General features: G+C 47.5%; 1 protein-coding gene across 1 annotated transcript in view; it reads left to right on the top strand.

Annotated features, from left to right (window-relative positions):
* Positions 1-25,749, top strand: part of fhip1aa (FHF complex subunit HOOK interacting protein 1Aa) — a 288,301-nt gene that overhangs the window by 180,985 nt on the left and 81,567 nt on the right. The window contains exons 5-6 of the mRNA XM_070871447.1: positions 4,063-4,221; positions 5,926-6,012. Of these exons, the coding sequence (XP_070727548.1) occupies positions 4,063-4,221; positions 5,926-6,012 (246 nt within the window). The remainder of the gene's footprint in view (positions 1-4,062; positions 4,222-5,925; positions 6,013-25,749) is intronic.

The raw sequence follows: 25,749 nt of genomic DNA, 5'->3' as shown, positions 1-25,749 counted from the left end.
GCTGGGTTTCTGGGGTTGAGATTATTTAAAAAGGGATGGGATTGTTCCTAAACATGTGTCTGTTCTCCCCCACCCCAGGGAGTTGTGTGTGTTTGCATTAATTTCTGAAGAAGCAATTACAATCACAGTGGCTCAGCCATTTGGGGGTTTACAATGACAAAGCTAAAAATGTATTGTTGTGCAGACTGCTTCAAATAATTTGATAAACTATACAAAAATCACTTGAGGGTGTAAAGATCCTGTGTTACTGGATGTTTTAAAGTACTTTATGCAGCTTTTACCTCCACCTACCTGTTGCGTGTAGATTTGTGTTAGTTTACCGAGGATTCTGTAAAAGCAATCAATCTGGTCAAGGAGGGGCAGTTCTGAAGCATGTCTGATTTAGCAATGCATGAAGCAACAAGTTTGTAATCCAAGACATACGTTTGGAGGAACTGGCTGAGATAGTCGTTTGTGATTAGGCATGTCAACAGTTAATTAGCAAATTTACTACGTCAAAAAATAGTTATAGTATGGGATGGTGTAATCATTTCCAAAAATTATAGTGATTGGTTTATTGGTTGATTTATTGACTTATTTATCATTTATTATTGATGATGGCTCTTTATTTGTAAAAGTGAAGTGTTTAATGCTTGTAAACTTCCCTTCCCACCCTCTTCCCCCACCGCGCCCCCACCCCCCATCTCTCGTTCCCTGCACCTAATTTCTCATGTGTAGGCAAGATTTTTCTGAGCGTACAAAAACCTACACTTACGCCATTCTAACTTAGAATGAAGTAAATTTTCGCTGCCTAAACTTGCAAAACAGGCATAAATGGTTGGACACGCCCCCTTTTGGAAAACAAAACTGTTCTGAAATGAAACTATTCTAACTCACTAGAACTGGAGCAAACTAAATGCCAAGAATTGCAATTTCTAAGATGCTCCATTATAAACTAGTTGCTCCAAAAAAATAGGAGCAACTCAGGCCGAAACTTGAACCTAATAAATGACGTAACACAAGAACCAAAAAATTGCATAAATGAAGCTGCTATTGGGACACTATTTTCTTACCAATTATAGTACGAAGGTTCTGTATAATGCAATAATTTTGAATTTCTGTATTCAATAAAAATTTGTGTTTTATATATAAAGATTCTGGTATTTTGAGTTTTTGAAAATAAGTTAAAACAAAATGAAGGATAAATTGGTTTGTACCTTTTTGTAGCTGTGAACTAAATGGTATCCACGCTGCCTGCACCAGAAGAGGCTGGCCTGAGAACCATCCAAAATTGGTTTTCAGGCCTCATCTTAATTCAGGTGAGCTTGCGGCACTTGCCCATGTTGAGAAATCCAATATTGGGCTGCCTGCCTTGGATACAGCAGCTAAGTGCTGGGGGCAAGGAGAGGAGAACAAGGGAAGGGCCTCGATCGTGTGCCAGTAGTGGCCCTTGGGAGTGTTGTGGAACCAGGATGAGCATTCCCACTCCTCCTGGCTCCTTGTCAAATTAAAAAAAATATGTATTACTTTTTTTTTTGACTGTGACCTTGGGCCATATCCACGACTGTAAAACCTGAATGAAGCAGTGCCTGCTTCGCTAAGGATGGTACAATTTCTCAGAGGGGTCTTAAAAGAGGTGTCCAGCCCCTCATTGGCATATGCACGGGATCTAATGCCTGTTTTAGGTGTTTGCCCCGGACTCCTGAAAAATGGCCTGACCCAATATCGGATTGGATGTCTTTCAATGCCCTTGAAGCACAGGTTGTTGGTCACCAAAATTGGCCCTTGTTGCACCCATTTTAGGGTGAAAAACGGGCACGACTAGGTCCACTTTCTACCTCAATTAGTTTAAAAAGCATTCCTGTCTTTGGACAGGTCTCTATCCAATTAAAGGAGAATCTGGATCTCCATTTATAGTACAGGTGTTACATTACTGCTTTAAAAAAAAGAAATAGTTGTTTGATTCTGTTCATGACAAGAGAACCTGAGGGCTCAAATTTTCCTTTTTATTGCTAATTTCTTGCCCCCACCCCCACCCCCGAGAACTCTTGTTGAGTATGGTTCTGTGGATGCAGACACTCAACTAAAAAGGACACAGCCTTTGATAAGGTAAATGCAATAACATTTGCAAACTGTGGGCAATCGTCACGGGACCAGTCATGATCATCATGTGATAAAACCTTCAGGGCTGCATTTTGGGCTTTTGTGATTTTGGGGCGTTAATCGCGGCGGGGCATTAAAGATAGCGCCTGCAAATAGTTAGCGCCCTCGACTGCAAGTTTTGGCAAAAATGTAAGATGGAGGAGCATTGGCATTAACTCAGGTGTTGCACAATGGACTTTATGCGCCCGAGCTGTCATTATTTAGTGCCCTGCAACACAGTGTTGTATATTGTATGGTTTTATTTTGGTGTGGGGAGCTTTTGTGACTTTGTTGCAGTAAAATTTAATAATTATCATTTGCCATTGGTGTCTTGTGCATCATTCCGTTTACCGGATATCTGGCTTTATGGGAGAACATAACGTGTCCAGTATTAGCTCCATCCCTCAGTTTCCATTTAGGAGAGCTGGTCCATTACAAGCTGGCGATGTGCGACTCTTGGTCTGGCAGCAGCTCCACGCAGCCTCCCCCGTGGATGGTGTGGCTATCCAATGGGGGCCTTGCCAGACTCCTCTTCGTGGTCCTCCTCTTCCTGAGGTGGCCATGCAATTCCCACTGGCAATGCCTGGCCCCTCATGATGGCCAAGTTGTGCAGCATGCAGCACACCACAATGAACTCCAAAACCTGTTGAGGGGAGTATTAAAGGCTGCCTCAAGAGTGGTCCAGGCATCAGCTTGCCTGTAGGAGATGGCATATTTCTGTCAGCACTTCCTTTTCGAAGTGCAGCCTTCTCACACACTGCTCCTCAGAGAGCTGGAGGTATGAGCATTGGTGCATGTAAACCCGTGGGAGATAAGGCCTCCTCCCCAGACATCCTTGGCCTCTCCTCATCCGTGGGCCGACATAGCCAAGAGTCCTCCTTCTAGCTTGACACCGCCTGGCAATAGCATGGAGCATGATATGTAGACGGACTAGTGATGCCCCCATTACATTTTCTCACTGAAGTTGTACGGGTACTGTAATGGCAGATAAAAGTGATGTTTGCAAGTAGGAGCTTCACGCAGCGTGATGTAGCCAACCGTTGTAGTCAGTGTGACCAGCGATGTAGGATCCTCATTTCTCCATTTAAAAATGCTGCCAATACCACCTGCTGCACCCTGGGACCGCCTGATTTTTTTTTCAGGCATTTCTTGGGGCGGGAATTAAATGAGGCATTAAGGCCAAATGTTCCATCCAGGGCACTAGCTCAGCGTTGCATGACGATTGGCATCACCACCACATTAAAAATGGATGCGGGGCGTTAATTTTTTACGCCGGCATTAACCCCTCTCTCTTTCTTTCTCTCTCCCTAGTCTCTCTCTCTCTTTCTCTCTCTCTCTCTCCCCCCCAGTCTCTCTCTCTCTCTCTCTCTCTCTCTCTCTCCCAGGATTTACCAGCTGGGCGGTAAATCCTGGACGCCCGGCATTACGTCCAGAAACAGCATTTAACACCCTGCTGAGGTGCTAACTGAGGCGCAAAAGAGCTGAAAATCCAGCCCTCAGGAACACGTCCAGCCACAGTTGGCAACCTTATTGAGGACTGAGTACAGCCCTTTGAGTTTTAACAAATTGAGTTGGAAATTGGACCTTGTTGTTTAAGATTCTCGACGCAAGTGCCATGCAATGTGATGACCCAAGAGGTGTGTCAACTTTTCACAATCAGTAAGAAAGACAGTTGACTGATTCAATATTTATCTCTAACTTTTTCCAGTCTTGACGAAAGGTCATCGACCTGAAATGTTAACGCTGTTTCTCTCTCCACAGATGCTGCCTGACCTGCTGAGTATTTCCAGCATTTTCTGTTTTGATTTTTGATTTCCAGCATTTGCTTTTGATTCAATATTTGGTGATGGCTTATACGAAGAAGAATACTTTAGTGGAGTTTTGTTCGTAGTTTATTTGCTGGTTTGATTTCTTCCTCTCACACTATTATTTGATCCACAGGTGCTAGCCACGGGACTGAGTGGCCTCTACTCCTCATTGCCCACTAAACTGGAAGTGAAATCTGCTGAATGGCATTATCTGCAGCGAGAGGATTGGATACATATTCCAGCACTAGTACAGTTTATGAACTCCTTGGAGTTCTGTAATGCAGTAATACAGGTAAAGACATACTCAGCAACATGTACAACTACAAATATTTGTAAACAGTGCAGGGCACTTCTTGGTCTAATGTTCAGCCCAGATCAAGTCCCCTGCAATGGCTGTATGAATCTTAAGTAAAATGTTTTTTTTTGCTTTAGCTGAGGTTACATCACAAAACTATTCAGGATTCAACACTCACTTCGATCACCGTGCTCATGTCTAATATTTTCCCAATGAGACTGAGTCAGTAAGTGGAGAAAAGTTACGATGCCCAAAATTCATATATTTCTCTTTCGGGAACAGAAAATGTTTACCACAACTTCATAATAGTAACAAAAGAATTCCATGCATATATTGAACTACCTGTATCTAAAATATATTAAAGGTCTTGTATATAGTGCACGCATTTTGTTATATTTTAGTTGTTATACTTGAGACATCACACTTTAATATAGCCTCTGACTCAAATGAGCAATTCTACACGAGATTTGGCTGATAACATTCTTAGTAGAGTATGACTGCGCACACTCTATATGCATCAAACTTTAGCCACCATACCTTTTGTTTCATGTTTACGGTATCAGATTGGCTCGAATTCAAATTTCTTCCAGTTGATTGGTTGATTATGCAAATTAATTAATTGTGATTTGTTTGTATACCAATTTCTCAGCAAGAAAAAGGCAAACCAAATTGTTCAAAACAAGCAAACAGATGAATGTAAGAAGTGTTTTTTTTCAATAAATGATTCACATCAAAGCTATTTTTTTAAATTTCAGAGTGTATCTCTGAGGGACAGACAAAGCGAGTGATTTCATGACCTGTGCTTTCTTCTGTTGTGCTGAGAATTCGAAAGCAATGATTTTTACACAAAGACTTACTTATACAGCTGTGTTAGCTATTTTGCAATACTGATCCTCAAGATCTCTTCCTTTAAATCTCTACCAAATCCTAAGATCTTCCCTGTGTGCAATGCTGTAGAATATTAAGATTCCCCCCCCCCCCCCACCCCCCAGTCCTACCAAACCCCAAGCTCTGCTCTCATTTCAGTATTTGTTAAAGCCCCCTCCAATGCTGCCAAATCCCAGGATCTTCCCATTTCAGTTCTCAGTATTCCCAACATCAGTCCTCGTTTCATTGTTGCCAAACCCCTGCTCAAATGATGATGATATAGGAAAGATGGAATAGGTTAGTTTAATTGTATAAATATTGTTCTGGTTATTTTCACACTTATGTTGCCTTCCTAGACAGGATACAAGAGAAAAAGTATAATCTGATGGGCAATCTTACCTCTAGTCTCCAATCTCTTGTTTTTCTCCATTTTATATCACTGGCCAGCATTCCCCTGAACTTTACTCTCTCCTTCTTTGTAAACTCCAAATGTATTGTCTTACATAGTCTTGCTCTTCACGATGTTGAAAGCAACACTGACTGTACAGTTTCATTCTTTCCCAGAATCTCTAAACAGTGGAACTCCGTATCTCCCCAGTCGTTCCTTTTTCTTGCAATCTCCAGGTTTTTAAAATCTAAGAACATCATCACCTAATTTCATTTCCAGATTTACCTCACCTTCTCTTGTACTCTTATTGAACTTAGCGGTGTCCTGTGCTGTGGGGCTTGGCCCGATACTTTGGTTTCTCAGCTAAAAAAGATAATCTGTTTTATATACAGTGAATGTTCTTTTTAACCTTTTGTCTAATTCTGCAACCTGTGTTTCTGACTTAGGTGGCTCATCCCATGATACGCAATCAACTTGTGAACTATATCTACAATGGATTCCTTGTGCCTGTCTTGGCTCCTGCACTTCATAAAGTTAGTAGATTGTTTGCAGCGCGTTCCTAGCCAAAGTTTGTAATGATTAATTGCTCTCTCTTAGAGTTTTGTATACTTGGGGGCTGATATTGCCTGTCCGGGAGCCGTATCCTTCTGGGCCGGTGTTGGTTAACGTCCGGTGTGGAATTGGAAACATAGAAACATAGAAAATAGATGCAGGAGTAGGCAATTTGGCCCATTGAGCCTGCACCACCATTCAATAAGATCATGGCTGATCATTCACCTACGTACCCCTTTCCAGCTTTCTCTCCATACCCTTTGATCCCTTTAGCCATAGGGGCCATACTTAACTCCCTCTTGAATATATCCAATGAACTGGCATCAACAACTCTCTGAGGTAGGGAATTCCACAGGTTAACAACTCTCTGAGTGAAGAAGTTTCTCCTCATCTCAGTCCTAAATGGCCTACCCCTTATCCTAAGACTGTGTCGCCTGGTTCTGGACTTCCCCATCATCGGTAACATTCTTCCCGCATCTAACCTGTTCAGTGCCGTCAGAGTCTTATAAGTTTCTATGAGATCCCCTCTCATCCTTCTAAACTCCAGTGTATAAAGGCCCAGTTGATCCAGTCTCTCCTCATATGTCAGTCCCACCATCCTGGGAATTAGTCTGGTGAACCTTCGCTGCACCCCCTCAATAGCAAAAACATCCTTCCTCAGATTAGGAGACCAAAACTGCACACAATATTCCAGGTGAGGCCTCACCAAGGCCCTGTACAACTGCAGCAAGACCTCCCTGCTCCTATACTCAAATCCCCTAGCTATGAAGGCCAACATATCATTTGCCTTCTTCACCGTCTGCTGTACCTGCCTGCCAACTTTCAATGACTGATGAACCATGACACACAGGTCTCGTTGCACCTCCCCTTTTCCTAATCTGCCACCATTTAGATAATATTCTGCCTTCGTGTTTTTGTTCCCAAAGTGGATAACCTCACATTTATCCACATTATACTGCATCTGCCATGCATTTGCCCACTCACCTAACCTATCCAAGTCGCCCTGCAGCCTTTTAGCGTCCTCCTCACAGCTCACACCACCACCCAGTTTAATGTCATCTGCAAACTTGGAGATATTACACTCAATTTCTTCACCTAAATCATTAATGTATATTGTAAAGAGCTGGGGTCCCAGCACTGAGCCATGCGGCACTCCACTAGTCACTGCCTGCCATTCTGAAAAGGACCCGTTTATCCCGACTCTCTGCTTCCTGTCTGCCAACCAGTTCTTTATCCACGCCAGTACATTACCCCCAATACCATGTGCTTTGATTTTGCATACCAATCTCTTGTGTGAGACCTTGTCAAAAGCCTTTTGAAAGTCCAAATACACCACATCCACTGGTTCTCCCTTGTCCACTTTACTAGTTACATCCTCAAAAAATTCTAGAAGATTTGTCAAGAAGGATTTTCCTTTCATAAATCCATGCTGACTTGGACCGATCCTGTCACTGCTTTCAAAATGCGCTGCTATTTCATCTTTAATAATTGATTCCAGCATTTTCCCCACTACTGATGTTAGGCTAAACGGTCTATAATTATCCGTTTTCTCTCTCCATCCTTTTTTAAAAAAGTGGTGTTACATTAGCTACCCTCCAGTCCATAGGAACTAATTCAGAGTCGATAGACTGTTGGAAAATGATCACCAATGCATCCACTATTTCTAGGGTCACTTCCTTAAGTACTCTGGGATGCAGACTATCAGGTCCCAGGGATTTATCGGCCTTCAATCGCATCAATTTCCCAAACACAATTTCCTGCTTTATAAGGATAGCCTTCAGTTCCTCCTTCTCACTAGACCCTCGGTCTCCTAGTATTTCCGGAAGGTTATTTGTGTCTTCCTTCGTGAAAACAGAACCAAAGTATTTGTTTAACTGGTGCGCCATTTCTTTGTTCCCCATGATAAATTCACCTGAATCTGACTGCAAGGGACCTACGTTTGTTTTCACTAATCTATTTCTCTTCACATATCTATAGAAGCTTTTGCAGTCAGTTATTATGTTCCCAGCAAGCTTCCTCTCATACTCTATTTTCCCCCTCCTAATTAAACCCTTTGTCCTCCTCTGCTGTATTGCAAAATTCTCCCAGTTCTCAGGTTTGTTGCATTTTCTGGCCAATTTATATGCCTCTTCCTTGGATTTAACACTATCCATAATTTCCCTTGTTAGCCACGGTTGAGCCACTTTTCCCATTTTATTTTTACTCCAGACAGGGATGTACAATTGTTGACGTTCATCCATGTGATCTTTAAATGTTTGCCATTGCCTATCCACCGTCAACCCTTTAAGTATCACTCGCCAGTCTATTCTAGCCAATTCACGTCTCATACCATCGAAGTTACCTTTCCCCAAGTTCAGGTCCCTAGTCTCTGAATGAACTGTGTCACTCTCCATCTGAATAAAGAATTCTACCATATTATGGTCACTCTTCCCCAAGGGGCCTCGCACAATAAGATTGTTAATTAGACCTTTCCCATTACACATCACCTAGGATGGCCAGCCCTCTAGTTGGTTTCTCGACATATTGGTCTAGAAAACCATCCCTAATACACTCCAAGAAATCCTCCTCAACCGTATTTCTACCAGTTTGGTTAGCCCAGTCAATATGTAGATTAAAGTCACCCATGATAACTGCTGTACCTTTATTGCACACATACCTAACTTCTTGTTTGATGCTGTCCCCATCCTCATTACTACTGTTTGGTGATCTGTACACAACTCCCACTAGCGTTTTCTGCCCTTTGGTATTCCGTAGCTCCACCCATACAGATTCCACATCATGCAAGCTAATTTCCTCTTTAACCAGCAACGCTACCCCACCTCCTTTTCCTTTCTGTCTATCCTTCCTAAATGTTGAGTTCCCAACCTTGGTCACCCTGGAGCCATGTCTCCGTGATGCCAATTACATCATATCATTTAACTGCTTTCTGTGCCGTTAATTCATCCACTTTATTCCGAATACTCCTTGCATTGAGGCACAGAGCCTTCAGGCTTGTCTTTTTAACACCCTTTGCCCCTTTAGGATTTTGCTGTAATGTGGCCCTTTTTGCTTTTTGCCTTGGGTTTCGCTGCCCTCCACTTTTACTTTTCTTCTTTCTATCTTTTGCTTCTGCCCCCATTCTACTTCCCTCTGTCTCCCTGCATAGGTTCCCATCCCTCTGCCATATTAGTTTAACCCCTCCCCAACAGCACCAGCAAACACTTCCCCTAGGGCATTGGTTCCGGTCATGCCCAGGTGCAGACCGTCCGGTTTGTACTAGTCCCACCTCCCCCAGAACTGGTTCCAGTGTCCCAGGAATTTGAATCCCTCCCTTCTGCACCACTCCTCAAGCCACGTATTCATCTGAGCTATCCCGCGTTTCCTACTCTGACTAGCACGTGGCACTGGTAACAATCCTGAGATTACTGCTTTTGAGATCTTACTTTTTAATTTAGCTCCTAGCTCCCTAAATTCGTTTTGTAGGACTTCATCACGTTTTTTACCTATATTGTCGGTACCTATATGCACCACGACAACTGGCTGTTTACCCTCCCCTTTCAAAATGTCCTGCACCTGCTCCGAGACATCCTTGACCCTTGTACCAGGGAGGCAACATACCATCCTGGTGTCTCGGATGCGGTTGCAGAAATGTCTATCTATTCCCCTTACAATAGAATCCCCTATCACTATAGTTCTCCCACTCTTTTTCCTGTCCTCCTGTGCAGCAGAGCCACCCTCCCCTGATGAGTCATCCCCTCCAACAGTACCTAAAGCGATGTATCTGTTTTGCAGGGGGATGACCGCAGGGGACCCCTGCACTACCTTCCTTCCACTGCTCTTCCTGTTGCTCACCCATCCCCTATCTGGCTGTGTAACCTTTACCTGCGGTAAGACCAACTCACTAAACGTGCTATTCACGTCATTCTCAGCATTGTGCATGCTCGAGAGTGTATCCACCCACAGCTCCAGTGCCGCAATGCGGTCTGTCAGGAGCTGCAGCCGGATACACGCCCCGCATATATAGTCATCAGGGACACTGAAAGCGTCCCTGACTTCCCACATAGTACAGGAGGAGCATAACATGTGTCCGAGCTCTCCTGCCATGACTTAACCCCTAGATTAACTTAATTTGGCAACAGTAATGATAAAGGTTACTTATTGATAAAGAAAAGAAAAAGAAAAACTGCTCACCAATCACCAGCCAATTACTTACCCACTTGGCTGTGACGTCACCTTTCGATTTCTTTCTACTTATTTTTGCCTTCTCTCCCTGCTGCAGCTGCACCCGCTGGGCCTTTATAGGCCGCTGCGACGTCCCTGAACCTCTTGCTATGATGTCACACTTCGTTTTCTTTTCCTCCCAGGTCGGGGAGTCAGCACTGGTGGGGAAAACAAGACAAAGCAACACCTCCCGCTCCCACTTGCCTGAACTCTCCCACTTACCAAACTCTTACCTTTGCACTCTGACCTGCTGCTGTACTCCGAGCAAGACTGCCCAAGCACCCTCTTTCTATACTGTTCCTGGCTGACTCACCACTGGCCTGTTTAGGGAACCAGTTTTTACTAGCTGTCCAATTAACTAAGCTAGCTCGCTTGTTTGTCTCTGCTTAAACCTACAAGAATCCTATCTGTTTAATATTGCTGTCCTTTGTACCGCTCAAACAAGGTGGAGCTCTGTCTCAGGTGCTCCACATTGTTGGAGGGGCACTCCTGAGCCATCAGCGCTCGCAGGCTCCCTCTACCCGCCATCCCTATCTCTCCCCCGCCCCGCCACCCGCAGGCTCTCTCCCCCCGCCGCCCGCAGGCACTCTCCCCCCGTCGCCCGCAGGTACTCTCCCCGCGCCAGCTCTCTCCCCCCGTTGCACCCAGGCACTCTCCCCGCGCCAGCTCTCTCCCCCCGCCGCCCGGCAGCTCTCTCCCCCCACCGCCCGCAGGCATTCTCTCCCCGCCGCCCGGCAGCTCTCTCCCCCCGCCGCCCGCAGGCATTCTCTCCCCGCCGCCCGGCAGCTCTCTCCCCCCGCCGCCCGCAGGCACTCTCTCCCCGCCGCCCGGCAGCTCTCTTCCCCCCGCCGCCCGCAGGCACTCTCTCCCCGCCGCCCGCAGGCACTCTCCCCCCCGCCGCCCGGCAGCTCTCTCCCCCCACCGCCCGGCAGCTCTCTCCCCCCACCGCCCGGCAGCTCTCTCCCCCCGCCGCCCGGCAGCTCTCTCCCCCCACCACCCCTCTCTTCGCCCCCCCCCCCGCCCTTATTCCCCAGCCGCCAACCGGCTCTCTCCCCCCGCCGCCCGCAAGCTTTTCCCCCCCCACCCCCCGCCGCCCGCAGGCTCTCTCCCCCCGCCGCCCGCAGGTACTCTCCCCCCCGCCGCCCGCAGGCTCTCTCCCCCCGCCGCCCGCAGGTACTCTCCCCCCCGCCGCCCGGCAGCTCTCTCCCCCCGCCGCCCGCAGGTACTCTCCCCCCCGCCGCCCGGCAGCTCTCTCCCCCCGCCGCCCGGCAGCTCTCTCCCCCCGCCGCCCGCAGGTACTCTCCCCCCCGCCGCCCGGCAGCTCTCTCCCCCCGCCGCCCGCAGGTACTCTCCCCCCCGCCGCCCGGCAGCTCTCTCCCCCCGCCGCCCGGCAGCTCTCTCCCCCCGCCGCCCGCAGGCACTCTTCCCCCCCCGCCGCCCGGCAGCTCTCTCCCCCCGCCGCCCGCAGGCACTCTCTCCCCGCCGCCCGGCAGCTCTCTCTCCCCGCCGCCCGGTAGCTCTCTCCCCCCGCCACCCGCAGGCACTCTCCCCCCCGCCGCCCGGCAGCTCTCTCTCCCCGCCGCCCGGCAGCTCTCTCCCCCCGCCGCCCGCAGGCACTCTCCCCCCCGCCGCCCGGCAGCTCTCTCCCCCCGCCGCCCGCAGGCATTCTCCCCCCGCCGCCCGGCAGCTCTCTCCCCCCGCCGCCCGCAGGCATTCTCCCCCCCGCTGCCCGCAGGCTCTCTCCCCCCGCCGCCCGCAAGCTTTTTCCCCCCCCACCCCCCGCCGCCCGCAGGCACTCTCCCCCCCGCCGCCCGCAGGCACTCTCCCCCCGCCGCCTGGCAGCTCTCTTCCCCCCCGCTGCCCGCAGGCTCTCTCCCCCCGCCGCCCGCAGGCACTCTCCCCCCGCCGCCTGGCAGCTCTCTTCCCCCCCGCTGCCCGCAGGCTCTCTCCCCCCGCCGCCCGCAGGCTCTCTCCCCCCGCCGCCCCCCCGTCGCCCACAGGCTCTCTCTTCCCGCCGCTCACCAGCTCTCTCCACCACCACAGGCTCTGAGGAATAATGTGGTCTGTCTATTGTGGGGCCCTACATCCGGTTTTGGACGCGAGACATTGGGGGCTTAGTCGAGAGGACATGGGCACAGAAGGACAGAAAAAGGACAGTACAAATAGACACTCCGTTCAAAAAAATACTTAATTGGTTGTAAAGCGTTTTGGGATGTCCGGTGGTCAGGAAAGGCACTAAATGCAAGTTTTTTATTCTTTTCTTTTTCTTTACAGATGCTGCCTGATTTGCTGAGTTTTTTCCCAGAATTTTCTGTTTATCTTTTCAGACTTCCAGCATTTGTAGTATTTTTTAAAGTGTTCTCTTAAGGGGTTACTGTATTAGAGGGGATGTTTTCTCTTCGCACTGTTGTTGCAGAACAAGCAGGAGGGGCTGGAAAAGGCAGAGAATGCCTTACGTTGGATCCCTGCCCATATGGTACCTTCCAGATGGCCTTTCAAACACGCCTGAAGTGTTCTTGTGAGAGTGCTTAATTGAAATATGAAATTGAAATTAATAGCTTGCTTATGAGCTCAAGCACGATTCCCCAATTTCCTGGTGGAAAGTATGCTATACCCAGTTTTCCCATATAATTTAGGTGAGGAAAGTCATGCACTTTTGCAGCCTTTCAGCAAGTAACCTCTTAAAGGGTTATCTGTTGGATTTTTCCCAGGAGCATTTTTGAAGAGGGAATTTAACTTTAGATTTTGGAGATTTGGATTTGTGATATTTTTTGTTTCCTGCTGCATTTTAGTGTTAAATATTTGTACTTCTGGAAGCAAGAATTTTGATTGCTCACTTAAAAAAATTTGGATACAGGCATTCCTCTTGATAGTCCTATGTCTTGTATTTTTCGAGCGGATGAAAGGTAGACTGTGAGGCAGGTTTGATTGCACTGAAGGCAGACTGCCCACATCCACTCTTAGCTATGCAGCATTTCTCACTGGTTCTATAGTTTAGTTCCACTCCAGCAGGGAGCTTGTTGAGTGTGAGATGGAGCATTGCAGCGAGGAAGATCGAGAAGAGGGTTGGCGCAGCCCTGCTTGACCCCAGTCCGGATGTGGATTGGGTCTCTGGTGCATCCATTGGTCAGGATCATGGCTTGCATGTCGTCGTTGAGCAGGCGGAGGATGGCGACAAACTGTTGGGGGCAGCCGAAACGGAGGAGGACGCTCCATAGTCCCTCGCAGTCTACAGTGTCAATGGTCTTTGTGAGGTCAAAGAAGGCCATGTACAAAGGTTGGTGCTGTTCCCTGCATTTCTCTTGCAGTTGTTGCGCTGTGAAGATCATGTCCGTTGCACCCTGTAGTGGACGGAATCCGCACTGTGACTCCAGGAGGAGCTGCTCATCCATCGGGAGAAGACGGTTGAGGAGGATTCTAGCGATGACTTTCCCAGTGGTCAACAACAGGGATATTCCTCTGTAGTTGCCACTGACACCTGGGAATCCCTGGCTAAAGACTACCCTAAGTGGAAGAAGAGCATCCGGGAGGGTGCTGAGCACCTTGAGTCTCGTTGCCGAGCATGCAGAAGCCAAACGCAGGCAGCGGAAGGAGCGTGCGGCAAACCAGACTCCCAACTTTCCTTCGACTGTCTGTCCCACCTGTGACAGAGATTGTAGTTCCCGTATTGGACTGTTCAGTCACCTGAGAACGCACTTTTAGAGTGGAAGCAAGTCATTCTCGATTTCGAGGGACTGCCTATGATGATGATATCTCCCTGGGAATATCCAGAAAAAACAGTCTTGACAGGCTTTGCGTTATCAGGAAGGCAGTGGTGGAGTTATGCCATCTATTCGAATCTGACCTGACAGCAATCTCCAGTATTGAGTCAGCATCACCCGTAGCAGTCAAGACCACCACGGCCGTGAACATTTATGCCTCAGGCTCATTCTAACACAATGGACATCAGCAATATCAGTCCCTCCACAGTGCACAAATGCACCAAGCAAGATTTAGATTGCTATTTTGATGGTATGGCAAGTAAATCAGAGTATGAATAAGTGTGAGCACTCAAGGGATACTCCTGCTTTGTGAAGGTGTTCTGTCACCAAGGGCCTTGTTGCAGATGACCAGTGCGCTCCATGTTGGACTGCAGTTCAGCTAAATAGTCATGCACTGCTGTGGACAATGAATGCCTCCCAAATGACTGCATAAAACATTGGCGCTCAGATGGAGGTTGTCTTTTAAGTTGCGGACCCATGAGGTCTGAATCCTAAGGCTCTGGCTGAGGGAAGGGCAGCTGCTGGTCCTCTGGCAAGCAGCTTCCTGTTCCTCCATTGCCGCTCTTGTGCTTTGATTTACATCAAGTAAATCCTCAAAATGACTATCTAAATCCTCTGATGTGGATGTACCTGTGGTGGTGTTTGCTATGGATGAAGTGAATGATACCAGGTGCTAACTAGTTCCATATATGTGGAAGTTTTGTTTGGTTCTTGTGGTCACCGATAGAAACTGAAGAGGGACATATATTACAATGATGGCTACAAGATACCTCTGCAAACAGCACCGCAGGAATTATTTTAGTAGGCTCCCCCCACTGTGTGGAGGCTTGCTAATGGCGAATGTGGGTTGGAATAAATGGACTAAAAGCACTGATTTTAACTCCCCACCTCAGTCTGGCTGAAACTGGACAGGGAAACAGTTAAAATGAGGGCAGTCACTTGCCCCCTCTAATCTCGCCATATCCCGAAGTTAACCTGCACTTTTGAGCAGGCGAGTGGGACACCCGCAGGAAGGCAGCGGGGTCCTCTTTAAATATGCAGATCAGGTCCGATGATGTTATCGGGACTGAACTGCAATATTAAGTTGGACGCCTGAGCGGGGGAGGAATGTTGGCTTTCCCGTTAGGTCAGACCTGCTGGGAGTTGGATCGTGAGCCAGAAGGGGCCCAGCAAGATAAGTTTAAAAATGTAATTTCAGGTTTCCTCGGTCTTGGGCCAGCCCCCCTCCCCCGATTGCCTCCGGAACTCTCCTCAACTGACTGCTGGGGCGTGTTCCCATGGGTCTGTGGCTGCAGCCTCATGCTTGCCGATTTCCCGCTCCCTTGGGTCGTAGATCTGGCCGAGCTCAGAAAAGACTCTGGAAAAATTTATGTAAACGAGGTCCGGCTATTAAGATCGGCTGGTCCTCCAGGTCCCCAGACTCTTCGGGTTCACTGCCCATTTCAAGGCCCGCATGTACTTGAAAATCGTAGCCACAGTGTTGCATGCTCACATGTAGTAAAGATTTGTCATGGTGGTGTGTCGCGGTGTATGCGAGTGAGTGGATAAAGAGAATAAGAAGTAACATCAAAAGGAGAGTACTGGCCTTGAGTGGAGAGTGGCCTTGGTGGAGAGTAGCCTCTGGCATCATTCCTCACTCCCTCGAAGCCATCTAAATTTGGGATTTAAAGAAGGAGCTACTTAAGGGCTTAAAATTGCGGGCCCTTCTCTCGCGCAGATTTACTCAGCGCTGCGCTGCAAGGAAAAATATTGCGATGTTGGGTTAGGGTACCTCTCCTGAGCTGTGCCTCCAGCAGCGCGGGAGATCAGTTATTTAAATTTACCGTCGCAGTGCACCCCACAGCTCCGCTCCGTGACGTCATCCGACCACCACCATAGAGAGCCACGACTGCATGGAGCGTTCTTGACAGGGTGTTGAGAGAGTCGGGAATCTCTGAACTCATGAGGGCTCTGAAATCCGGGTGCGGGGGCTGGGTTGCTGGATGTGGGGGCTGAATAGGAGATTGAGGATCACGGGTAACGTTGGAGACTGGGGAATGAGGACACTGGGAAGGGATGGAGACTGTCTGCTGTCTTTGACATGATTGACCACACCATCCTCCTCCAACACCTCTCCTCAGTCGTTCGGCTGGGTGGGACTGCACTCGCCTTGTTCCATTCTTATCTATTGAGTTGTATCCAGAGAATCACCTGCAATGGCTTCTCTTCCCGCTCCCGCACCGTTACATCTGGTGTCCCCCAAGGATCTGTCCTTGACCCCCTTCTGTTTATCATCTACATGCTGCCCCTTAGCACCATCATCCGGAGGTGGAAGAAAAGAGGCCAATTCCATATCTACACTGACAACACTCAGCGCTACCTCACCACCACCCTCGATGCCTCCACTGGCTCTGATTTGTCAGACTTGCTTGTCGAACATCCAGTATTGGATGAGCAGAAATTTCCTCCAACTAAATATTGCAAATACTGAAGCCACTCCATTCCCTAGCCAGCAACTCCATACCTCTCCCTGACTGCTGTCTGAGGTTAAACCGGACAGTTCGCAACCTTGGTGTCGTATATGGCTACAATATGAGCTTCCGACCACACACCCACGCCATCACTAAGACCGCCTACTTCCACTTCCATAACATGACTCGAATCCGCCTCGCTTCAACTCACCTGTTGCTGAAACACTCATCCATGCCTTTGTTACCTCCAGACTTGATTATTCCAATGCTCTCCTGGCCGGCCTCCTTTCTTCCACCCTCCATAAACTTGAAGTCATCCAAAACTCTGCTGCCCGTACCCTAACTTGCACCAAGTTCCATTCACCCATCATCCCTGTGCTCGCTGACCTACATTGGCTCCTGGTCTGGCAATGCCTCAATTTTAAAATTTTCTTCCTTGTTTTCAAATCACTCTACGGCCCCGTCCCTCCCTAACTCTGTAGCCTCCTCCAGCCCTACAACTCTTCGTTCTTCCAATTCTAATCTTTTGCGCATTCCCAATTTTAATCTCTCCATAATTGGTGACTGTGCCTTCAGCTGCCTAGGCCCTAAGCTCTGGATTTCCCTCCCTAAACCTCTCCATGCCTCTATCCTCCTTTAAGACGCTCATTTAAACCTATATTTTTAACCAAGCTGTCCTAATGTCTCCTTGTATGGCTCGGTGTCCAATTTTGTTTGACAATGCTCCTGTGAAGTGCCTTAGGACTGCGTTAAAGGCGCTACATAAATGCAAGTTGTTGTTGAGACTAGGGTATGGGGGTGGGAGACTGGGTAATGGAGGCTTGGGGAAGAGATGGGTAATTAGAGAATGGGAGAGAACAGGACTAGTGGTCGGGGGATTGGGGCTCCAGTGAGTGGGGGAGGAAATGGGTTGGGAGTGGATGTGGGGTTCAGCATTTTCCACAGAGCTGGGAGTAGCAGCAGCAACATGGTGAGTGGGAACAACATTGAGAGGAATAGTAAAAGATATTTGGCGGGGTGGGGGAATGGGATTACAGGAGGGAGCACCAGCATCGGGGTCCAAATGGCCTCCTCCTGCGCTGTAATTTCTATAATTCTATAAAAAATTTCCTTTATAAAGTCTGAGCTCAGAGAGTGATTTATGTTGGTGCTGAGTTTAGGATGAAGTCCCCCAAACACTGAGTCCACTGCCCAATGTGGGATTGTTCGTTTGGTTCAGGTCGGTTTGTGCCGCCCGGTTTTGATGTGTGAAGTCCAAATACACACCAGCTATGACTGAGGTTCCTGGTTCAGTGTTGTCACCTTTGCATAGAACTGGAGTCCAAACCAGAGTTCAAAGAGATAGGGAGAGAGATCGGACCTGTTAAAAGTGACATCGATTAGGGAGCCTGACCGTACCTTGTGCAGTGCAGGGGAATTTGGGCTATGCTTTCAGGTAGAATATCAATGGGCTATGGGATTAGTACCAGTTACAGGTAGGTTATCGGGGCATTACACCTCTTACTACCAGTTACATATAGACTATCAGTGAGTAATTATATTACTATTGGTTATGAGGGAAATCTGATTGTTAACACTTTACTAATAATTACCAATGCAATGTCGGTGAGACACCATTAGTAACTGGTGGAATGAAAGTTCCTTCCACCTTCCATAGATCGCTTCCCCGGCCTCGGGTTTCCCCTCTTCCCCGGCCTCGAGTTTCCCCTCTTCCCCACCCTCAGGTTTCCCCTCATCTCCGCCCTCGGGTTACCCCACTTTGCCTTCTCACGGGTGGACTCCTGGTTCTTGGAACTTGTTGCACAACAGCTGCTGTTGCAAAACCACGAGCAGAAATACTCAACTACAGGGGACCCAAATTTTATACGGCAATTGCAGATGTCGTGATCAGATGTCATGTGATCAGAATGTCACATGGTCAAACCTCCAGGAATGCCTCCAACCAGAGTTGGCAACCCTATGTTGGATCTTTGAACAGTACAGAATATTATCCAGGGCCCCACCGAGTGTGCCTGAGTAAATGAACATGCATCATGTAGCTAGGTTTCGCTGGGCTTGTTTTGTGGGCTCACCTTTACAGCTGCTAATGCAACAATAGTTCTAGCTTTATTTTACAGTAAGAAAGTAAGCCATACTGCATTTTACATATGCATATGAAGCTCGGAGCTGCAAGGTTGTCTCAGTGCCCTGCATGTGTCGTCAGTTAACATGTAAGAGGTTGACAGGAAACCATGGCATGCAAACTTCACTTCGCTATCCTGTACAGGGAAATGCTCTGGAGGATTTTCTTAGGTTTTTTTCAACTGCTTTCCAACCTTCTGGATGTTTGTCACCACCATCTCTTTGTATGACTCCTCCCAGGCAGTCGAAACATCTCTGTTGTGGGAAATTCCCTCTCTGTAACAAACAGTGCAATTCTCTTCTGACCCACTTAGTTTCCTGAACAATTGGGACCGCTTCTGGGGTAGGTGGGACCTGTACAAGTCGGACAGGTTTCACCTCAACAGAGACGGGACCAATGTTCTCGCGGGTGGTTTTGATAGTGCGGTTGGGAGGGCTTGGCAGGGGTTGGGAACCCAGGAGAGGGCTCTGAGCTAGTTAGAGTGGATGAGAGCTCAGATGAACAGAACCCCAAGAAAAGATGCAAAAGGCAGGAGGCAACAGAGCAGAGTAGCACTGAGGTAAGTGTAAACCACAAGGTGGTAGGAAGGGACACTATGTATGAATATAAAGGGACTGAAGGAGGGGTCAAAACTAAAAATCATGGTTTAAAAACTAGTATTAAAACACTTTACCTAAACGCACGCAACATTCGAAACAAAGTAAATGAGTTGACGGCACAAATCATTACAAATGGGTATGATTTGGTGGCCATTACAGAAACGTGGTTGCAGGGTGGCCAAGACTAGGAATTAAACATACAAGGGTATGTGACAATTCGGAAAGATAGACAAGAAGGGAAAGGAGGTGGGGTAGCTCTGTTAATAAAGGATGATATCAGGGCAGTTGTGAGAGACGATATTGCCTCCAATGAACAAAATGTTGAATCATTGTGGGTGGAGATTAGAGATAGTAAGGGGAAAAAGTCACTGGTGGGCATAGTTTTTAGGCCCCCAAATAATAACTTCACGGTGGGGCTAAAGTAGACTGGAAACACAGACTAAATAGTGGCACAATTGAGGAACAGTGAAGGACTTCTAAGGAGCTCTTTCGTAGTGCTCAACAAAAATATATTCCAGTGAAAAAGATGGGCGATAAGAGAAGGGATAACCAGCCGTGGATAACCAAGGAAATAAAGGAGAGTATCAAATTAAAAACCAATGCGTATAAGGTGGCCAAGGTTAGTGGGAAACTAGAAGATTGGGAAAATTTTAAACGACAGCAAAGAATGACTAAGAAAGCAATAAAGAAAGGAAAGATAGATTACGAAAGTAAACTTGCGCAAAACATAAAAACAGATAGTAAAAGCTTTTACCGATATATAAAACGGAAAAGAGTGACTAAAGTAAATGTTGGTCCCTTAGAAGATGAGAAGGGGAATTTAATCATGGGAAATGTGGAAATGGCTGAGACCTTAAACAATTATTTTGCTTCAGTCTTCACAGTGGAAGACACAAAAACCATGCCAAAAATTGCTGGTCACGGGAATGTGGGAAGGGAGGACCTTGAGACAATCACTATCACTAGGGGGGTAGTGCTGGACAGGCTAATGGATCTCAAGGTAGACAAGTCCCCTGGTCCTGATGAAATGCATCCCAGGGTATTAAAAGAGATGGCGGAAGTTATAGCAGATGCATTCGTTATAATCTACCAAAATTCTCTGGACTCTGGGGAGGGACCATCGGATTGGAAAGCAGCTAATGTAACGCCTCTGTTTAAAAAAGGGGGCAGACAAAAGACAGGTAACTATAGGCCGGTTAGTTTAACATCTGTAGTGGGGAAAATGCTTGAAGCTATCATTAAGGAAGAAATAGCGGGACATCGAGATAGGAATAGTGCAATCAAGCAGACGCAACATGGATTCATGAAGGGGAAATCATGTTTAACTAATTTACTGGAATTCTTTGAGGATATAATGAGCATGGTGGATAGAGGTGTACTGATGGATGTGATGTATTTAGATTTCCAAAAGGCATTCGATAAGGTGCCACACAAAAGGTTACTGCAGAAGATAAAGGTACGCGGAGTCAGAGGAAATGTATTAGCATGGATAGAGAATTGGCTGGCTAACAGAAAGCAGAGAGTCGGGATAAATGGGTCCTTTTCGGGTTGGAAATCGGTGGTTAGTGGTGTGCCACAGGGATCGGTGCTGGGACCACAACTGTTTACAATATACATAGATGACCTGGAAGAGGGGACAGAGTGTAGTGTAACAAAATTTGCAGATGACACAAAGATTAGTGGGAAAGCGGGTTGTGTAGAGGACACAAAGAGGCTGCAAAGAGATTTCGATAGGTTAAGCGAATGGGCTAAGGTTTGGCAGATGGAATACAATGTCGGAAAATGTGGGGTCATCCACCTTGGGGAAAAAAAACAGTAAAAGGGAATATTATTTGAATGGGGAGAAATTACAACATGCTGCGGTGCAGAGGGACCTGGGGGTCCTTGTGCATGAATCCCAAAAAGTTAGTTTGCAGGTGCAGCAGGTAATCAGGAAGGCGAATGGAATGTTGGCCTTCATTGCGAGAGGGATGGAGTACAAAAGCAGGGAGGTCCTGCTGCAACTGTACAGGGTATTGGTGAGGCCGCATCTGGAGTACTGCGTGCAGTTTTGGTCACCTTACATAAGGAAGGATATACTAGCCTTGGAGGGGGTACAGAGACGATTCACTAGGCTGATTCCGGAGATGAGGGAAACAGTGGAAACAACCTCTCTGCCTCTATCTTGTCTATCCCTTTCATTATTTTAAATGTTTCTATAAGATCACCCCACATCCTTGTGAACTCCAACGAGTAAAGACCCAGTCTACTCAATCTATCATCATAAGGTAACCCCCTCATCTCCGGATGGCCTACTCCTGTTCCTAATTCTTATGTTTTGCAGCAACTACTTGGATAATATATCCTTATATTTCTGAGTTATTGAGAGTGTTGTGCAGTAGATTGTTCTTGGTAACCCTTATCTCTTGGGTTCTCCATTTTATAACACTGTTGAGTTGAACTTGACGGAAAAATATTTCCCAGATGTTGAATAACAAAACTTATCTCTGCTGAAGACACTCCACTCTACCTCACCACCACCTCCCTCGACCCCTCCACTGTCTCTAAATTGTCAGACTGCTTGTCTGACATCCAGTACTGGATGAGTAGGAATATCGCCTATTTCCACCTCTGTAACATTGCTCGACTCCACCTCTGCCTCAGCTCATCTGCTACTGAAACCATCATCCATGCCTTTGTTACCTCTAGACTTGACTATTCCAATGCACTCCTGGTCGGCCTCCTACGTTCTACCCTCTGTAAACTTAAGATAATCCAAAACTCTGCACGTGTCCTAACGCACACCAAGTTCCGCTCACCCATCACTCCTGTGCTCGTTGACCCACATTGGCTTCTGTTTAAGCAACGCCTCGATTATAAAATTCTCATTCTTGTTTTCAAATTCCTTCATGGCCTCGCCCCTCCTTATCTCTGTAATCTGTTCCAACCCTACAACCCTCCGAGATCTCTGCGCTCTTCCAATTCTGGCCTCCTGATCATCCCTGATTGCTCCACCATTGGCAGCCCTAAGCTCTGGAATTGCCTCTCTAAACTCTCCGCCTGTCTACCTCTCTTTCTTCCTTTCAGACACTCTTTAAAACTTACTTCTTTGACCAAGCTGGACTAATGATCCCGAGACAAGAGATCAAATCCCACCACAGCAACTGGGGTATTTAAATTTAGTTAATTAAGTAAATCTGGAATAAAAAGCTAGTATCAGTAATGGTGACCATGAAACTATCAGATTGTCATAAAAACCCATCTGGTTCAATAATGTCCTTTCGGGAAGGAAATCTGCCGTCCTTACCTGGTCTGGCCTATATGTGACTCCAGACCCACAGCAATGTGGTTGACCCTTAACTGCGCTCTGAAATGGCCTAGCAAGTCACTCAGTTGTAACAAACTGCTACATAAAATAATAACAAGAATAAAACCGAATGGACCACCCAGCATCTACTTCAGACATGACAACGGCACACTCAGCCCAATCGACCCTGCAACATCCTCCTCGCTAACATCTAGGGACTTGTGTCAAAATTGGGAGACCTGTTCCACAGACTTGTCAAGCAACAGCCTGACATCTTCATACTCACAGAATCATACCTTTCAGTCAATGTCCCAGCCTCCTCCATCACCAGCCCATCGGCAGGACAATAAGAATAATATCGAACAGATCACCCAGCATCGACCTCGACACCGGTTTCAGATATGATACCCTGTCCCAACGACAGGAAAATCCACCAGCGGTGGCGGCACAGTGGTATAAAGTTGGGAGGAAGTGGCCCAACATTGACTCCGGACTACATGAAGTCTCATGGCTTTAGGCCAAGCATGGGCAAGGAAACCTCCTGCTGATTACCACCTACCGCCTCCCTCAGCTGACGAATCAATACTCTTCCATGTTGAGCACCACTTGGAAGAAGCACTGAAGGCAGCGAGGGCACAGAATGTACTCTGGGTGAGGGACTTCAATGTCCATCACCAAAAGTGGCTCAGTAGCACCACTACTGGCCAAGCTGGCTGAGTCCTGAAGGGCATAGCTGTCAGACTGGGCCTGCGGCAGGTTGTGAGAGAACAAACACGAGGAAAGAAACCTACTTGACCTGGTCCTCACCAATCTACCTTTCGCAGATCCATCTGCCCATGACAGCATTGGTAGCGGGGACCACTGCACAGTCATTGTGGAGACGAAGTCCCGTCTTCACACTGAGGACACCCTCCATCGCATTGTGTACCACTACCACCGTGCTAAATGGGATAGATTCAGAACATATCTAGCAACTCAAAACTGGGCATCCATGAGGCGCTGTTGGCCATCAGCAGCAGCAGAATTGTATTCCACCACAATCTGTAAACTCATGGCCCGGCATATCACTCACTCTACCATTACCATCAAGCCAGGGGACCAATTCTGGTTCAATGAGGAGTGCAGAAGAGCATGCCAGGAGCAGCACCAGACGTACCTAATAATTAAGTGCCAACCTAGGGAAGATACAACACAGTACTACATGTATGCTAAGCAGAAAAAGCAGCATGCTATAGACAGAGCTAAATGATCCCACAATCAACGGATCAGATCAAAGCTTTGGAGACCTGCTACATCCAGTCACGAATGGTGGTGGAAAAATAAAGATCTAAATAAAGGTAGAGGCTCCATGAATATACCCATCATCAATGATGGTGCAGCCCAGCATGTGAGTGCAAAAGACAAGGCTGAAGTGTTTGCAACTATCTTCTGCCAGAAGTGCCAAGTAGAAGATCCATATCTGCCTCCTCCTGAGGTCCCCACCATCACAGAAGCCAGTCTTCAGCCAATTCAATTCACTCCATGTGATGTCAAGAAATGGCTGAGCGCACTGGATACAGCAAAGGCTATGGGCCCCGACAACATCCCGGCTGTCGTACTGAAGACTTGTGCTCCAGAACTAGTTGTGCCTCAAGCCAAGCTGTTCCAGTACAGCTACACTGGCATCTACCTGACACTCTGGAAAACTGCCCAGGTATGTCCTTTCCACAAAATACAATCTGGCCAATTACTGCACCATCAGTCTACTCTTAATTTTATCAGCAAAGTGATGGGAGGTATCGTCGACTGTGCTGTCAAGCGGCACTCACTCACCAATAATCTGCTCACCGATGCCCAGTTTGGGTTCTGCCAGGGCCACTCAACTTTAGACCTCATTACAGCCTTGGTCCAAACATACTGAATTCCAGAGGTGAGGTGAGAGTGACTGCCCTTGACATCAAGGCAGCATTTGACTGAGTGTGGCATCAAGGGCCCGTAGCAAGATTGAAGTCAATGGAAATCAGGTGGAAAAGTCTTCACTGGCTGGAGTCATACCTAGCACAAAGAAAGATGGTTGTGGTTGTTGGAGGTCAATCATATCTGCCCCAGGATATCACTGCAGGGATTCCTCAGGGCAATGTCCAAGACCCAACCATCTTCAGCAGCTTCATCAATGTCCATCCCTCCATCATAAGATCAGAAGTGGGGATGTTCGCTGATGATTGCACAGTGTTCAGTTCCATTCGCAACTCCCCAGATAATGAAGCAGTCCGTCCCCGTCTACAGCAAAACCTGGATGACATTCAGGCTTGGGCTCATGAGTGGCAAGTAACATTCGCTCCTCACAAGTGCCAGGCAATGACTTTCTCCAACAAGCGAGAGTCTAACCATTGCCCCTTGACATTCAACAGCATTACCATCGTACAATCCCCCACCAGCAACATCCTGGGGGTCACCATTGACCAGAAACTTAACTGGACCAACCACATAAATACTGTGGCTACAGAGGCTGGGTATTCTGCGGCGAGTGTCTCACCTTCTTACTCCCCAAAGTCTTTCCACCATCTACAAGGCACAAGTCAAGAGTGTGATGGAATATTCTCCCCTTGCCTGGGTGAGTGCAGCACCAGCAACATCAAGACGCTCGACACCATCCAGGACAAAGCAACCTGCTTGATTGGCACCCCTTCCACCACCTTAAACATTTATTCCCTCCACCACCACCGGCGCACCGTGGCTGAGGTGTGTACCATCTACAAGATGCACTGCAGCAACTCTCCAAGGCTTCGATAGCACCTTCCAAACCCACCTCTATTACCTAGAAGGACAAGGACAGCCAATGCCTCGGAACACCATCACCTCCAAGTTCCCTTCAAGTTACGCACCATCCTGACTTGGAAATATATCGCCATTCCTATATCGTTGCTCAGTCAAAATCCTGGAACTCCCTCCCTAACAGCACTGTGGGAGTGCCTTCACCACACGAGCTGCAGCGGTTGAAGAAGGTGGTTCACCACCACCTTCTCAAGGGCAATTAGGGATGGGCAATAAATGTTAGCTTTGCCAGAGACGCCTACATCCCAGGAACGAATAAAAAAAAGATTTTGGTCATTTGCCCTAATATGTGGTTCGGTGTCAAATTTAGTTTGATAACTCCTTGGGATGTTTTAATGGGCCCAAGTTTCCACATGATTCGCGCCTGATTTTTAGGAGCAACTGGTGGAGAACGGACTATTTTAGAAATCGCAATTCTCCACATTTTTTTTTCTGCAGTTCTAGTCAGGTAGAACAGTTCTAGTTTAGAACAGAATTTTTTCTTCA

This window comes from Pristiophorus japonicus, chromosome 2 (assembly GCF_044704955.1).
Source record: "Pristiophorus japonicus isolate sPriJap1 chromosome 2, sPriJap1.hap1, whole genome shotgun sequence".
Lineage (NCBI taxonomy): Eukaryota > Metazoa > Chordata > Chondrichthyes > Pristiophoridae > Pristiophorus > Pristiophorus japonicus.
This window is presented reverse-complemented; position numbering and strand designations above follow the sequence as displayed.